The 15,986-nt window shown below is 55.9% G+C and overlaps 8 protein-coding genes across 8 annotated transcripts; 3 read left to right on the top strand and 5 right to left on the bottom strand.

Moving 5' to 3' along the window:
• Positions 1–849: 849 nt before the first annotated feature.
• KRP23_13025 (uncharacterized protein) lies at positions 850–2,541 on the bottom strand (the record flags this gene model as incomplete). The annotated part of the gene is made up of 6 exons (XM_067883685.1): positions 850–874; positions 942–1,665; positions 1,732–1,801; positions 1,868–1,955; positions 2,042–2,457; positions 2,536–2,541. 6 exons carry the CDS (start codon positions 2,539–2,541, stop codon positions 850–852), a joined length of 1,329 nt encoding a protein of 442 aa, XP_067739109.1.
• Positions 2,542–3,563: 1,022 nt separating this feature from the next.
• On the top strand, positions 3,564–4,429 carry KRP23_13024 (uncharacterized protein; the record flags this gene model as incomplete). Its single annotated transcript, XM_067883684.1, has 4 exons — positions 3,564–3,841; positions 3,909–3,960; positions 4,028–4,238; positions 4,305–4,429. 4 exons carry the CDS (start codon positions 3,564–3,566, stop codon positions 4,427–4,429), a joined length of 666 nt encoding a protein of 221 aa, XP_067739108.1.
• Positions 4,430–4,598: 169 nt separating this feature from the next.
• On the bottom strand, positions 4,599–5,402 carry KRP23_13023 (uncharacterized protein; the record flags this gene model as incomplete). Its single annotated transcript, XM_067883683.1, has 1 exon — positions 4,599–5,402. The coding sequence occupies one exon, from the start codon at positions 5,400–5,402 to the stop codon at positions 4,599–4,601; it is 804 nt and encodes a 267-aa protein (XP_067739107.1).
• Positions 5,403–8,224: 2,822 nt separating this feature from the next.
• On the top strand, positions 8,225–9,838 carry KRP23_13022 (AFG1-like ATPase; the record flags this gene model as incomplete). Its single annotated transcript, XM_067883682.1, has 2 exons — positions 8,225–8,890; positions 8,954–9,838. The coding sequence occupies 2 exons, from the start codon at positions 8,225–8,227 to the stop codon at positions 9,836–9,838; spliced, it is 1,551 nt and encodes a 516-aa protein (XP_067739106.1).
• Positions 9,839–9,952: 114 nt separating this feature from the next.
• Positions 9,953–11,377, bottom strand: KRP23_13021 (uncharacterized protein; the record flags this gene model as incomplete). The annotated part of the gene is made up of 1 exon (XM_067883681.1): positions 9,953–11,377. The coding sequence occupies one exon, from the start codon at positions 11,375–11,377 to the stop codon at positions 9,953–9,955; it is 1,425 nt and encodes a 474-aa protein (XP_067739105.1).
• Positions 11,378–11,692: 315 nt separating this feature from the next.
• On the bottom strand, positions 11,693–13,075 carry KRP23_13020 (Programmed cell death protein 2; the record flags this gene model as incomplete). The annotated part of the gene is made up of 4 exons (XM_067883680.1): positions 11,693–12,150; positions 12,217–12,251; positions 12,324–12,455; positions 12,519–13,075. 4 exons carry the CDS (start codon positions 13,073–13,075, stop codon positions 11,693–11,695), a joined length of 1,182 nt encoding a protein of 393 aa, XP_067739104.1.
• A 148-nt stretch (positions 13,076–13,223) lies between these two features.
• On the top strand, positions 13,224–14,641 carry KRP23_13019 (L-2-hydroxyglutarate dehydrogenase, mitochondrial; the record flags this gene model as incomplete). The annotated part of the gene is made up of 4 exons (XM_067883679.1): positions 13,224–13,377; positions 13,485–14,097; positions 14,169–14,433; positions 14,522–14,641. 4 exons carry the CDS (start codon positions 13,224–13,226, stop codon positions 14,639–14,641), a joined length of 1,152 nt encoding a protein of 383 aa, XP_067739103.1.
• A 90-nt stretch (positions 14,642–14,731) lies between these two features.
• KRP23_13018 (uncharacterized protein) lies at positions 14,732–15,806 on the bottom strand (the record flags this gene model as incomplete). Its single annotated transcript, XM_067883678.1, has 2 exons — positions 14,732–15,699; positions 15,779–15,806. 2 exons carry the CDS (start codon positions 15,804–15,806, stop codon positions 14,732–14,734), a joined length of 996 nt encoding a protein of 331 aa, XP_067739102.1.
• Positions 15,807–15,986: the final 180 nt, after the last annotated feature.

Below are 15,986 nucleotides of genomic sequence, written 5' to 3'. Positions count from 1 at the left end.
AGTCGCAGCTTTCCTGCCTTCAGCGGTTAACAGTTCCAGACATCGCGTATTAGCCATGCAGAAAGAAAGTCACGTGAGTTCGAGCAATCGTTCCCAGCGTGTGTGTGTCGGCAGCGAGAAGAATTTGGATAAATGCCGTACGGTAGCTGCAGCCAATAATCGTAACACCGGTCAACGAATTCCCGGGAAAGTTACATCCAAGCTGACCAAACAACGCCGCGGATAGGATAAATAAAAGTCGATTCACCTGTTCGGCAGCGCACTATCAGCTCCGCTGCTGATCTGCCCGCTCCGATACTCGATTCACCAGTGGAATCGGTGGATCATGCGCTTTGTTCTTTGCCAACCTCCCGTGCACAGCACTGAAACACCTCGTACACGTGGCAACGTGCTTGCAGTCCGTACATACAAAATGGGCTGAGGCATTGCGGCATACCATGCAATTCGCAGGTTGTACCGGCATCTTTGTCCATCCGCTCTCTTCCTCGGTAGTAGCATCATTCTCGGTATCTCTCCTTGCAGCATAACGAAAGTTCGCATAGCAACCAATGCAGTATCGAGCCCCACTTTCTGTCTTTCGCCTTGTAGCAAAGTACACTGAGCATCGCGTGCAGAGAATGTAGTGGTCCGGTGGTCCCGCGGATGATTCTCCCGTATCAATCCGTTCGTAGTATCCATTGCCATGAGTGTTTTGTCGGTAGACCCAAGTGGATGACTCGATAGGTATGAGTGCCTCGTCGCTGCCGATCAGCGCCGGTGGCTTTCGCCAGATCTCCTGCGGTCTTCCCAGGTTGAAATACACAATTTGTCCTGAACTGGGGTCCACGCGCTTGATATAAGTGTTGCGAATCATGCGGCGACACAAGAGCCGTGCCTGCCGACAGCGAAACATCATCTGGATACGTATGGCAGCGATATTCTGGCGTCTTTGAAGTACCCACTCGGCCTCCTTCTCGTTGAGCCGTGCTAGAGCATCGTCGATTCGCCATTGAATGATGACTTCCCGAGCGATGCCCTCGCATTCCTCGACGACAACCTCATCGCACCAATACTTTTCGTACGTGATGGTGTTTAGATAAAAAGCCTTGGTCAATTTCCGCGTAACAATGCCGTGGGGCGCTTCAAGGAAAACCTGCCACCGACATCCTCGGGGCAGAATTCTGGCTGGAGCGTTGTCGGGGTCTCGATCGAGTTCCTTGCGAATCCACTTGGCATCCGTTTCAAAGATTCGTGTAGCCTCTGCTTGAATTTGTTCCTTGGCCTCTGGAGAGGTTTCAAACCACGCAAGCGTAGCAGTACGCACTTCGGAGGTTACCTGCTCGGCAATTGTCGTCCAAGCCTGTTTCTCCTCCAGCTCGGCAGCACGTTCGCGAGAAGACTTGTACTGTATGCGCTCCTCCTTTTGCTTCTGCATCTTGCGGTTCGCGTGGACACGGTCTGTGGCCTCGATGTATGTGCGTCTCCGACCAACCTCGATAGTCGCGCGTGCTTTGGCTTGTACAGCGGCACTGAGGGTATCTTCGATTTCCATCCAAGAGCGCTCCGCCTCCATTTGTTGGTGCAGGAGCAAATCTTCCTGCAACTGTCGCCCGCGAATATCTGCAGCAGCAGATTCGACCTGGCGTCGTTTGTGGGTCAGCCAAATGTCCATACACGACCGCATGACTACGATATCGGCTCTGAGTTAGAATCCTCGTCCAAACGTAGCAAAACTAACACTGCCGAACTTACTCTTTCGATGCCGCGTAGCGAGAAACGCTGTCAAAACTTTTTCGCGGTATGCGTTGCGCTCCTTCGCTTGCTAAAAGGCCACATCACAACGCGTTAGGCATCGCTGATAGCAGACAGGTCTCTCACATTCACTAACCTCGTAAAATGAGGCCCATGATCGCCAGCAACGCTTTTGACGAGACTGGAGGTCGTGGCGCACGCTGCGTCGCCAAGCTGCGGTATGTCTGAAGCAAAAACGATATTCCCACGATAATAGCGAGTCTTAGATAGCGCTCACATCAATCCGTGCTCTCCTCTGTCGCTGCCTTACATGATCTGCATTGAGCGCCAAAAGAGTGTCCACGGCTGAAATGTGAAGCGCACGAGAGACAACCCACGATGCTTCTGAGCCACCTGCAATAGCTCACGCATTGCTTGTCGCCGTCTACGATGCTGTGTGAATCCCCTGACCATCTTCCTCGCTGACGTCGACTTGAAGAGCACGTCCCCCCGACGCAATAGCTTGCGGTAGACTACAAACACCTTCCATCGCGCAAGACGCTGGCGAGGCTCGCGAGTACGCCATATCCCCAAAGCCTTTTCGACCCGAGCGCGCGCTTCTTCTTTGGCAAAACGCTCCTTGGCGTGCAGATACACATCCCGGTAGAAGTTGAGTCGCGTGTCATCCGTTAAACGCTTCCAGCACAGCATTTTAACCAACTCAAGCAACTTCGGGTGCGCGTCTAGCTTACAAGAGCAAACATAACAATAAATAAAAGTCATCAGCAACCCCCTACCGCTTTAACTACAACAAGGAATACCTACCTGCATAATCCCAAAAGGTTGTTTCTGCGATGAAGCTCCGCCCCCGTTGAGTCATAACAGCGAGTAGTTCCGTCACAAATATCTGCATCTTGGACTCGTCCATTTCGCCGCCACAGGCACTGAACAGCATTCGTTGAAGATCTAATCCTCGCACAGCCATTTTCATGTCACCTATGGCTGCCGAGTTTTCTGCTAGTGGGAAAGCAAATTCATGAAACCAGCGCGATACCATCTTCTTGTCGCCTTCTCGCCAGCGATCAAGTACGAAGAGTGAGCTCAAGAGCTCACGATAATCAATCGTCGAAACTTCAGGGTGGTGCTGGAAAGCCTGAAAAACGTTACGCAGGCAGGAGGCAACTTGGGCTGCAGGAGTTGCGGCTCGTGCAAAGGATAGCGTCAAATGCAAGGCCCTGCCGATCGTAATCTCCATTTGCGGCAGCGTGACTTGGTGGGATGCACAACCCTGGCGAAACTCTCGAGCCACGTCAATTAGCCAAGCCATGGCTGTCAACGTGTGCAATGGAGCGGGCGTCGGAGAGTCGGTCGAATCTTTGAAAGACGATGAGGGTCCTTGAGAAAATAATCTCCCAGACGGCGGTAGCTTTTGTTTTCCCGCCAGAACATCATTCCGAGTCGTCATCATCTCGCTGACAAGAGCATACAGGTAGCGTACATGGTGCCATCGATTAAGAGACCGCTCTCGACACTGTTGCTGCTGATTTTGAAGCTCCGAATTCAAGTGTTGCTCGCATTGCCGTGCGATGGATTCTTCCCGGCGGTCTTTGATTCGAAACGGAGCGTCACGAAGCCGGACATCGTAGGCTTCGACCTTAGCCGGGAGCTTCTGTAGTAGCGGTGATCGGGGAGACGTCAGTCGGCGCTTCAAGTCACGCTTGTGAAGAGCTCCAGGATCATCAATTCCCTTTGCGACGCCGACGAACTGCATGAAGTCGGTTAATGCGCCCGTGTTCGACAGATATAGTGCGGCGCTTCAGTTGCAGTATCCTCGCGGAAGGGCGTGAACGAATATGGCGGAGGACCAGCCTAGTCGAGATAAATTAACGGCATCGACAGCTATCCTCGCCGCCGTGGCGGCAGCCACACTAGCTTCAAATGCACAGGCCAACCCAGAAGATCCCGTCGCCCCAAAGAGAGAGTTTGGTACTGTAGCCTACGAGCGCGTACTGCCGGAGGGTGATTGTCACTGTGTAGTGAGAACTGCCACAAAACTCCAGTCTCTGGATACCGTCGTTCATGTCTGGGTGCGCGACGCACGCTCATTCCGCCACGGGAGTGAGAGCTCAGTGTAAGTTGGTGGTGTCTTCTCTCGCACGTGGCGGCAATGGTTTTGACGTCGCTTTCTGAACGTTCAGCCCGTACTTCTCTTTGCGAGTAGCTGCTTCCATTTCCATCAGTGACCTGCGCGTACGTAACTGAATCCGGTCTTGTGGTGTATCGCGAATCACCTGACCGGGTTTGCTATATTGTGCAGCATCTTGTCCAGGAACAGTTTACATTCCTTTCCCCATATCGAAAAGAAGTTGACGGCGAACTGCAATTATGCTTCGACAATCGAATGCTGGATGATGACGAAGCATTTACTGCGTATCTGCCTGGCGGGAGTATAAGCAGCTTGACTCTGAAAGCACCGCACAGCGACATCACACCTCATCGACAACCTTCGTGGCCAAAACCGTTTGCAGGTGAGCGATACCTTGTCGTGTATAATCATCCAAATGGTCACCTCTTCTTCTTCGCTCAATCTGTAGGAATCCTGTGGGTTCTGCCCTGGAGGCCATCCCGGAAGCAGCCTCTGCAATGGGGAACTGGAGAGTCCTCGACTGGAAACGCGCAGATACCAAAACCAAAGCAAGAGCAGAACCCACAAAACTAAAAAAACAGAACCCCAGCTCCTTCAAGCACAAACACAACGTCAGCAACAGTTAAAAATCAAACCGGAGCATCTATTCGTCATACCCCACCCAACCTCAACCTGCACTCATAAAAACCATCGCAGGTAGCCACAGTGCACCAAACTGAGACTCCCGTCTTCACCTCCATTCTCAACCGAGCAACCCATGAGTCTCTTCATCACTGCTCTCGTCACTTTCCGTCTCTTCTTCCTCCCTGCTCTTCTTCTTTTTGTGTCTCCTCTTCTTTTCCTTCCTCCTGCAGCAGCACAAGAGCTCGCTCCACGTCGTCTGCGTCTCCTTCTTGTACGTCGGGCCCCCGCCCAGCAGGCGAGACAGACACGGCACGAGGAACTCGCAGCGGCACAGACACCGGTACGTCCAACTCTCCTTGTCGTCCTGCTGCGCTCGGAGTCCCTCGAGTCCCTTGTCTTGTCTCTCGAGTTCCTCGTTCATCTCGGCCACCAGCGCGCGCGCCTTCAGCTGCGGCGCGTGCAGCATGTCCCTAATATCGTCCACCATGACGGGCATCGCGTAGATGTCGAGTGTCCAGCGCACAATTGGCTTGGCGTCATCCGTCCCGTACAATTGCGCATAGAGGGCGTACACATAGGGGTTCACGCCTCGGTAGTCCCTCGTAGCTTCCAATTTGTCCCTAATGCGGAATTCCTCGCGGTCGAACAGCGAATCGTTCGTCAGCGCACCCGGTCGCTTTGCTGCGTTTGCATCATCAGCATCCGCCAGAATGTAGGTCATCCACGCGTCCAGCCACTTGGTCTCCACCAGAAACCAGGCCTCGTGGCGTCTCAACTCCCGCGAGTCGAAGGCCAACACGAGGTCGCGCTCCAGCTGGCGGCGGTCTGTGGCGTGTGGGGAGGCCAGACCGCACTCCAGATCGATGCACTCATTGCTTGGGGACGCGGGAGGCGACGACGCGCCGCCCAAAGAAGGCGCCATGGTCTCGGTCGGGTTTCCTGGGAATGGGAGAAGGGTACAGAATAGGATGGTGTGCTGTACACGCAATATGTGTTTTATACGTGGAACGGAATTAAACGGAATGATACTGTATGGTGGACACGGGACATATGGTGCGACCACCGAAATGACGATTTCAACGTGGCGATGGTGAGATGGGGTTGACAAGAGTTGATTGCCAACGCTGAGCTTTCAGTCTGCTGCGTAGATGCGAAGGCCGCCCCTGTGGCTGCGGGTGTTATCAACCTCTTTTCGTGTAGGTGGCTCTCTTTTCGTGTAGGTGGCTGTCTTTTCGTGTGGGTGGCTGTCTTTTGGTGGCATGTTGCCAGCGATGGATGCGTGCAGCACCAACGTCGGGCAGGATGCAACGGGAGCCGCTCTGGACGAAGGAGCCCAAAAGAAGGGAAATGCAGCGACGAGGAGAGCCTCGCGTGTGTCATTGTGGAGCAACCTCTCTTCACATTTCAATTCGGCCCTTGGGCATCGAATACGACTCCATTGACGGGCGCCAGATCAGCATGTGCCCTTGGATGGCGAGTGTGAAAGCCGTAGCGACATGCTTTGCTGTGGTGGTAGTACTTTCGTCGACAGTGGTGTTAGGCTCCAACTCGTCGTACTCGACCAAGTCTGGCATCCTGCCGTGGGTCGACCCAAGCACACCTGACAGCGCCCAGACATACACGACATCTCGAGGCAAGACGTGGACATTGACCATGAGCGACGAGTTCAATACCGAAGGACGAACCTTCGAGGCGGGCGACGACCATCTCTGGACAGCGCTGGAGAAGGCCGACGGTGTGAACTCGGCCCTGGAGGTCTACTCGGTCAACATGACCGGCACGGAATGCGACGACGATGACAACTGCTACTTCTACATCAACACGACGGACGAGACGATCGCCGAGACGGTCTGGAGCGACTACATCTCCCCCGCAGGCTATGAGACCGTGTACTTCTACTACCGATCGGGCATGGTGCAGTCGTGGAACAAGTTCTGCTTCCAGGGAGGCATGATCGAGGTTCGCGCTCAGCTCCCGGGAGCGGTGACGAACGAGTCTGGCAACCCAGACGTGTCAACAGGCTCGACCTCTGTGCGTGCGGCCAATATCGACTACTACCCGACGTGGCCTGGCATTTGGCTCATGGGCAACCTGGGTCGAGCCATCTTCAGTGCGTCCACCAGTCGGATGTGGCCGTTCACGTACAACGAGTGCAACGAGACCATTTTCTCGTCGCAGAACCAGCGCATCAGTGCGTGCAACGACACGCCGGGGTCAGGCTTGAACGCCAACCAGGGCCGTGGCGCTCCGGAGATCGATATCCTGGAAGGCGGTGGCACTGCCATTTCGACGTCGTTACAGGTCGGCCCAGGTATGCCCGACGACTTTCGCTGCATCACGGACAACTCGTCCGAGTACTGCTACTACAGCTACGACTGCACAAGCGACGGAGCCAACCAGGCAGACGTCCCCACGGCGTACTACTACAACCTGCGAGGACACAAGTCCTGGTACCAGGGGCTGCGCTACGGCGCCAACAACTTGTGCGATGTCGAAGAGGACGACATCCAAACCTTCGCCACAGTCAACGCATCGGTAGAGGAGGGCATCACGGACAACGCGTGTACGATGGATATCTGTCCTGGTTCGTACGACCCCAATGCAGACCTCGGGTACATGGATACGGGTGTGCACTGGGGCATCAACGCCAACGGCACGTGCTTCCCGAAGATGAACCAGTACGCCGGCGCCTACTTGTGCAGTGCGGGCAACACGGACTCGGATTGTACAGCGTCCAGTGGCTCCACGAGTACCGACTCCGAGTTCGCCTACCAAATGGACGCCATCTCGTCTAACTGGGAGATTCACATGGCCGCCTACTTGGATTGGGTCACGTACTCCGTCGAGTGGGTCATGGGCGACGAGGGCTATATCCGCTGGGAAGTGGAGGGCCAGCCGATCTTCGAGGTTACCGCCGACGTGCTCACGACTCCCCCGCAGGACACGGCGCAAATGAACCCGAAGAAGATCATGATCGAGGAGCCCATGTACGTTATCTTCAACGTGGCGCTGTCGAGCTCGTGGGGTTCGTCACCGCCGAATGCTGGCGAAGGAAGCTGTCGCGGCGATGGCTCCAGCTCGGAAAGCAACGCCATCTGCGACTCGTTCCCGATGTACCTCAAGATTGACTACGTCCGACTGTACCAAGACACTTCGGACGACACGGACATGGCAATCGGGTGTAACCCGGACACGCACCCGACCAAGCAGTGGATAGAGGACAACACTGATGACTACATTGACGACGACAACCCGGACACGGCCGTCTCCGGCATGGCTTTCTGTGACTCGGACTCGGACTGCACCATCTCCACGACTGGTACCGTCACGGGGTCCTGCACCGATGGTCGGTGCGAGTGCGTGTCGGACTCGTGGACAGGTCCTCGATGCACCGAAGCGGCTTCAGACTCCTCTTCCTCTGATTCCGACGACACCTCGGACGTCTATGGCCCTCCGATGTACGTGTCCGTGGTAATCGCTGGCGTGACAGTCTTCTGCACTGCCTGTACGCTCGCCCACTCGATCGCAGTGGGCAAACGCGATGCGGAGCAGCTACTAAAGCAGCAGGCGATGAAGATGAGAAGTACCGTTAAAGACCCATCCGGGCCCATGAGCGAGCTAGTCATCAAGGACAACTACAGCACCAATTTTGTCTGATAGAGCAAAGTTCCATTCTGTATCATAGTTTGTTTTTTGCATTTGTGACAAAAATGCTGAAATCGCGATTTGCATTCCTGACCTCCGATGCGTCCTCTTTACCGTCTCCGTCCTCATCTTCTAGGCATCCGTTCATCGATCCGGCCGTTCGGTTCTGTCACTGACGGCTCTGTGAATCCGTCGGTAGCCTACGAGTCGCTGGTGAGCAGCGGGGAGTTGGTTTACGACGCCAAACAGTCTGCCGTCGCCCGTCGATTCCTGGATAAACTTCATTCTCGACTGAGCGACTACGCGTTGCCCGTTTTCCAGCCCTCGACACAGAAGAAAACGACAGAGGAGAATGGGGAAAGTAAAGCGGAAGAGCAGACGGTGATGGTACCTCGGGGGTTGTACGTCCACGGAGGCGTTGGAACGGGCAAGTCAATGCTGCTGGATCTGTTCTTCCGAGGCGCCCAAGTGCCACGCAAGCGCCGCGTGCATTTCAACGAGTTCATGCTGGACGTGCAGACTCGTCTGGCCCAGGAGAAGAAGAAGCAGCTGGAACTTTACGGCAGACAGAGGCACATCGTCTTGGATGAAAGTCGAGATGTGGTGGTGCAAGTGGCTCACGCGATTGCAGACGAGAGCCACTTGCTGTGCTTCGATGAGTTCCAAGTGACTGACGTGGCCGACGCACTCATCATGCGGAAGTTGTTCGGTGTCTTCTTCGCGCGTGGTGTGGTGATGGTTGCAACGTCGAATACTCCGCCTCAGGTACGGAAGTGGGAATGGAGTCAGAGCTTTTGGGTGTTGGGAGCTGACAGTGTTTGTTGATAGAATCTGTACATGGATGGCACGAATCGCGATTACTTCTTGCCGTTCCTGGATCAGCTCGCGCGGCATACGCGAGTAGTGCCCATGAACTCGGACGTGGACTACCGCTATCTCTGCGAGCCCGTGGGTGGCGAGGAGACATTCCTGACTCCTCTGACGGCTGTCACAGAGCAAAAGATGGACGCTGTGTATCGGGATCTGTTGTTGCTTGGAGACGAAGATGGCGAGAGCACTGGTGCTGCTCAAGATGAACAGCTACGCGTGCCGGTGATGATGGGGCGTACGCTAGAGGTCCGTGGACGCGCGACGAGTGGAGTGTGTCGTGCGTCTTTCAGCTTGTTGTGTGACACTGAGAAGGGGGCGGCGGACTACAAGGCTATGGCTGAGTGCTTCCACACACTGGTGCTGGATGGCGTGCCAACCCTGAGTATGGCAGAGCACGACCAAGCGCGAAGATTTATCTTGCTCGTGGACGAGCTGTATGAGCACCGCACGCGACTTGTGGTATCGTCCGAAGCTGCAGAGCCTCGTGGCATTTTCCTATTTGACGACGAAAGTGTTCGTGCAGCGTCTGAAGGTGCCAACAGCCCTTCTGCTATTGAAGAGGAGAAGCAGCGCGTCAATAAGGAGAACGCTGCTGTGGGTGTGCCTACTACCAGCTCTTGGGACGCCCCTGTTGGCGCCTACGGTCCAGCGATGATGGCCGGTTTAGAAGTGGGCAACCTGGTTGCGTTGAAGGACCTGAAGGTGGCCTTCAAGCGCGCTGTTTCGAGGCTTCGCGAGATGCAAGGAGACAGATATCTCCAGGAGAACATCCGCTGGCGTCCAGAGCGCGCCCATCGACTTCAGCAAGTTGGGCAGGTGATCGACGATACTAACGAGCTCTAGAAGTTGCCAAGGTGATACATTGAATTGGTTAGAGGATACTTTGAATCGTTTCCCTTGTGCTATGTGCTTGCCTCTTGATATTCAGGAACTCGGTCGGAAACCGCTGGAGCTATCCTAGCGAAAGGAGCCAACCTCGCCTCCAAGAGCACTCAAGTGCATGTCGCGGAACTCAGCCACAGGCATTTGCTGCTGCTGCTGCTGCTGCCATGAAACCTGACCTGAGACTGAAGCACCCCATTCTCCGCTCGGGAATGAATCGGCTGAAGGTGCGGACGCTGAAGGAAAGACATCCCAGGGATTCGTCGATGCAGAAGGAGACGGCGGTGGGCTTGGTGCCAGCGTCATGCCCGAAGGAGACATGCTGGCCGGCATCGTCGAAAACACTGGCGCCGGGAAATCGTCACCCCAGGATCGGTTTGCAGCAGCGTTCGTAGGCGTGTTCACAGTCATAAACTGCGGCACCGAGTGTGGCGGCGTGTAGTGCGGCTCCGAAAAGCCATAGCCGCCGTGTGTGGGCGACGGCATCTGCATCTCGTGCTCCGGTGGAGGCGATGCAAATGACGCCCATCCATCATCCAAACCAGCAGCTTTGTGCGTGCCGTGGTGAGTACCGTGGTGGTTCGGTGGCGACTCGCCCACGAACTCCTCGAATGAGGATTTACGCACTGTGCAAGGAGATGGAAGAGAAGCGGAAGCTGCAGCCATGATTGCAGCTGACCCGACCGGACCACCGCCTTGAGCAACCGAAGTGAACTGACCGAGGACTCCGCCGTCTTCACATTCCTCGGCGCCATCTTCGACCAGCGCGCGAATGCGACCGGTAGCTTCCTGCATTCGCTCCGCGTACAAGACGCGGCCACGCAGCACACGACGAAGCAGTGGAGCCAACGCAGCATCTCGAGACGTGACGAAAGCGCGAAGATCACGGATCACTGTGTCTGACAGCCGGGTGTACTCCTGCGTCGCTGTAGCCAGCTTCTGCTCGTTGCGGAACATCCGCTCCGTCTCCTTGGACTTCTCGTTCCTACCCGAGCTGGCACGCTTCTCGTGTGATTCACGCAGTGACACCACCTTGCGCGAGTAGTGATCGTAGAGGGATTTCTGCTCTAGAAAAGCAGTGGCTTCGTTCTGAATCCCACGAGCATGTTGAAGCCAGCCTCGGACAGGTAGCAGCACGTCCTTCTCGAGCCGATCGTAAGTTTCCTGGAGCACCATCATGTCCACATCAGCACAAGCCACTCGAGCCTCGCCGGCGAATTGCTGCATCTCCGAGGACCCCGCAGCCTTCTGCTGGAAACTTGCGGTGCCGGTACCTCCAAAGGACAAACTGTCAATTGCGCCAACGACCGAGCTAGCCGAGCCGTGGAAAGTCTTGAGCGAGCCGGCATAGCTTTTCAGTGCCGAGTCGAGCGTCGTCAGGCGTTGCAGAGCCGACTCGAAGTCCGAGTAGGCCAAGTCGTAGGCCACATTCGTGCTGGGCTTGGCAGCGCCTAACACCGTCAGCAGTTTGTTCTTGGTGCGAATCCGCAGCGACGACATGTCTCGATCCGCGTGGCTTCCGGTGCAATGAGCTGTGACGGAACTTGTTACAGTTCTCTCTCTCTGGCAAATTGGCGAATACTGTTGGCAAATCTTGATCGCTTGACGACGTGGATTGAAGACGACATGGACACACGATGCCGAGAAGCTTGTGGCTCAGACATGATGGCTGGAGCCTATCAATAGTCCACTTCAACCTGACCCAAGCCAAGTGACCTCGGCATCAGACAGCGAGACGGCGTGACTAAAAATATGGGGCTCTTTGTTGATTAACAACGCCGACTTGTTCCTCTATCCTGTGTGCTTGGCTGCCTGTTAGGTGGTGCCAGCGTAAGCAGGTTGGTAGTGCACGAATTCCTGGGTGCACTGGGTCTCAAGTGGGCAGCTCTTTGCGCACGTATAGACGGCCAGCGTTCCCCACTCGCAACTGCGAGCAGAGATGTCTCCTAGAGAGCTCTGCTGGTCCACACCCAGGTAGTTGAGCAGCTGGGGCAGCACCTGGAACTCGAACCTGCGCTCCCCACCGCACCGCTCGCACGGGGGCACGGCGCCCGAGAGCATGCCCTCCGAGTGCACCCAGAGCACGGCCTCATCCTCCCAGCGCGAGTAGCGCAGCACTTGGTCCTTCGCTAATGTCACGCGCGTGAGGAAGCGCACATACTGCGGGTCCTGATCCGTCGTGTGTCCGAGCGCCTCATTCAGCTCACGCTGAGTAACATCCAGGTCCATGTCGTCCTCACCTTCTTCGCCCTTCTCACCTCCAACCTGTTTATCTGACGGCAATACACAACGTTAGCTACGAGCAAAACCACCTCTCACGTCAAACTAAAGCGTCTCACTCTTCTCAAACTCAGCCATCAGCTTCGCTTCGAATCTGCAAGCAACAAACAGCGACACTCGTCAGTCCAATTCCTCAGTAGAACAGAAATCACTATACACAACGCACTCTGTTGCAGCCTCCCTGCTGTCCGGCTCGTGGTCAATCTCCAGATCCTGTTCGGGGAAGACCCACTTGGAGCCTTCCGTGATCAACTTCTCGCGTGCCTCTTCCGACTCCACCAGCGTGTGCGTCTCCAAACTGTCCACCACGAGCCACACCATGAATCGTCCATCCACCCACATTGTCCACCTCCTCACTCACCATTGCGCACACGTCTGCTTGTGCCCTCCCGCCGTCCAGTGGTCCTTCTGATGCGCCTTACAGCAGTACTGCGCGACGTGGCACGCGCTGCACGTGAAAGTCGCGCGTTGTCCACAGAGTGCGCAAAGGTCCACCTTGATGTCCACTTGCTTCAGCTGCGTCGCACCGCTCTCAGCCGCGTAGAACGCATTGTCCTTGGGCAGCTGCAGGCGGAACGCCGTTCCCTCCCCTTGGCGGCCGCAGCCCGCCGAACGACACACGAAGACGTACAAGCTGCGGTGGAAAGCGTCCTCCTCGTCATCCAGTGGACAGTATATTTGCAATAAGAATGCCAGTGGACACTTGCACTCGGTGCACGCGAGCTGCTCGGTGGACGGAATGGACGGACACAACCAACTCGGACGTCCACCCACCTGTCCTCCGTCCCATTTCGTCCAGTCCGGTTCGAGATGCAGCGGCTTGGCGTCTATCGCCACAGGCTCGTCACATACAAAGCCCAGCTCCACCTCAGGCGCGGCCTCGTCGTAGTCCAGCACCTCGTCTTCCGAGTCGCTCATAGCTGGCACGCCGGTTCAAGAATGACACACATGGATGGCTGTCATGGTTAATGGTGTGTGGACCACCAATATGGAGTGGTGTACATCACTCCGAAGGCTACCTGCATTTTAACCAATGAGAGGAGTGCGGGATCATTCTGGATCTAGCATGACTCCCAAGACACTCGTGGTCGCAGGCGCGGGCGTCGTGGGGCTCGCAGTGGCCAGAGCTGCTGCCTGTCGGGGGCTAGAGGTGCTGCTGCTGGAGAAGAACGCGCTCGTGGGACAGGAGACCAGCGCGCGCAACAGTGAAGTCGTACACGGTATGAAGCGACCATCACTCCAAACATTGATGTGGTGTACACATGTTGAACTTCTACCCTAATCTACGGTATCTGATAACGGTTTTGGTGATGGACGGACGTTGCAGCGGGTATCTACTACGCCAACGACAGTTGGAAGGCCACGCTCTGCGTCACGGGCAGAGAGAAGCTCTACGATTTCTGTCGGGAATTTGGCGTGCCGTTCTCCAAGTGTGGGAAGCTCATTGTGGCGCATAAGCACCAATCGGAGCAGTTGGGGTCGATCCTCAAGCGTGGCCTGCAGAACGGAGTGGGCGACCTGAAGCTTTTGACACAAAGCGAAGCACGCGCGATCGAACCACTCGTGGACTGCCATGCGGCGGTGTTCTCGCCCTCGACGGGTATCGTGGACTCGCACGGGCTCATGCTGGCGCTGCAGGGCGACGCGGAGACGCACGGCGCGATGGTGGCTCGAGCAACCGCGATTCAAGGAGGCAGGTATGATGCCAAGTCCAAGACGTTCGTGATCCGAGCTACGCAGAGTAACAGTAAAGGAGAAGAAGAGCAGGAGGTGGAGTGCGACTACTTTGTCAACGCCACGGGCATGTTTGCGCCGGATTTGCTGGACAAGGTGGCGGCTCCAGGAGTCGAGCGCCCTTCGACTCTGCCTTTGCCAACTGTTCCGGATCGGTTCGCCAAGGGCACATACTTCAAACTCAGTCCGAAGAACCGGCCCTTCAGGTACGGAGTTGCTTGTTTGTCTCGTGGAGGCACAATTAATGAGTCAATTTACTGTCCTGTTGCACGTGTAGCCACTTGGTATACCCGATCCCTGAAGTTGGCGGTCTCGGAGTGCACGCAACGGTCGACCTGGCTGGCAACGTTCGCTTTGGGCCGGACGTTGAGTGGATTGACACCATTGAGTACCAGCCCGATGGCTCGAAGGCGGAGAAATTTGCGGAGAGAATCCGCGCCTACTGGCCTGACGCGTGTGCGGAGCTTCTGGAAGCCGACTATTGTGGCATTCGTCCCAAGATCGCGGTCAACGGCACAATCTTCGAGGACTTTTACATCGCGGTGCGTTTACCTGTTGTCAGGGACATCTTTATTGGTGGTGTTGCTTTCGATGTCTCACATTATATGATGATCGTGTTGAAATCACCAGGATAAGCACACGCACGGCGTCCCGGGACTCGTGCATCTTTGCGGTATCGAGTCGCCGGGTCTTACAGCCTCACTTTCCATCGCTGACACTGTCGTCAACATGTTGCAAGACAAGGAGTGATGCGTGTGAACCGAAAAGCAGGTGAAATCTCTGCGCGGAGCTTGTCGGTTTAATCTAGCAAGTGTTTCTAACTGTCCCACGCAATGTAGGCTACACAAGCAGTTCAACCTGCCTGGGATTGTCTTCTTTACGAGGCGAAGAGACCTTGGTCCCGCTGTTTCCGTCGTCCCAGTCATCAGCGAGCTTTTTCGTTTTGAAGATATCGTCTATCGACTCGTCGTCCTCCTCGAGGAGGCCCAGCTCAACTAGCGCGTCCTTCTCAATTTGCAAGTGGCGCATCGCGACCACGTAAGTCACCACGTGACCAGCAATGCTGACAATACCGAGGTAGAACGAGGTGCCGAAGTGGTTACGTTCATGGTGCAGCACGTGCGTCTCGAACATCCAAACTCCACTCAGCGCAGCCTGCAAACCGCCTGCTACCAGGGCTGTCATCGCACCGCCCTGCACGATCCGCGACTCGAGGTTGTCGAAAACGACGCCGAAAAGCAGTAGGAGAATCGCCAAGCCCGAACATGCCGTCGAAATGGCCGCGAGTGCGACCGTCGCGTGTCCTGGAGCACCGCACATGTCCGGGAGGAACTGATTGATCCAGGCTGCAACTTCTTCGCGCTCGGCAGCGGATGCGTGAACTGTGCCACGATCTTGGTCTTCCTCCCAAGCCAGCAGGAGCATGTCCACAGGCTTGTCTGCCGCACAGAGACTGCTGGTTGTACTGCGCTCGGATCGCGAGCACCTTCCGTCGGAAAACCCATGGGCAGCCTCGCAGTGTATGCCCACCACCCCCTCCTGGAAGAAAGAAGCACAGGTGAACGTTGCTTCTGCTGCTTCGGAATACCTGCCACTCGCAGAGAACGACGTGGCAGATTGCAAAAAGAAGCTGCGCAGAGTATCGCTGGCAGTGCGGTTCTGGATCATCACGCATGTGCCCCAAATGCCGAACGCCACCTCCAAATTGGAAGTGATCTCTCCGTCGGCGCTTCCACTGCCAGCACTACCAACGACAGTGATCTCCGACCAGTACGGCAGCAGTACGCTACAGAATGATAGCAGCCCAGCTATCAGAGCGCACGACACGGCTTCAAATCAACACTCGTTAGCGTCCAGTCCAACACAAACGGCTCCAATGGAACTCACCGATAGCTCCTGGTCGACTGCAGCCCATGATGTAGCAGCGTTGCTCGAGTCGGCCGAGTAAATTCGCAACAAACGTGGCTCGACTGCAGCGTCCTGGATGGGCTTTCACAGCAAGTGACTCGGCAAAACGTACGCCGTGACAAAATTACTAGCGAAACGCCCGACGAATATGGAGACGAAGTTGCAACGAGTTTCCGACACCGCTGGA

Source organism: Phytophthora ramorum (genome assembly GCF_020800215.1).
Source record: "Phytophthora ramorum isolate Pr-102 chromosome Unknown Phyram_PR-102_s0016, whole genome shotgun sequence".
NCBI classification, from domain to species: domain Eukaryota; phylum Oomycota; class Peronosporomycetes; order Peronosporales; family Peronosporaceae; genus Phytophthora; species Phytophthora ramorum.
This window is presented reverse-complemented; position numbering and strand designations above follow the sequence as displayed.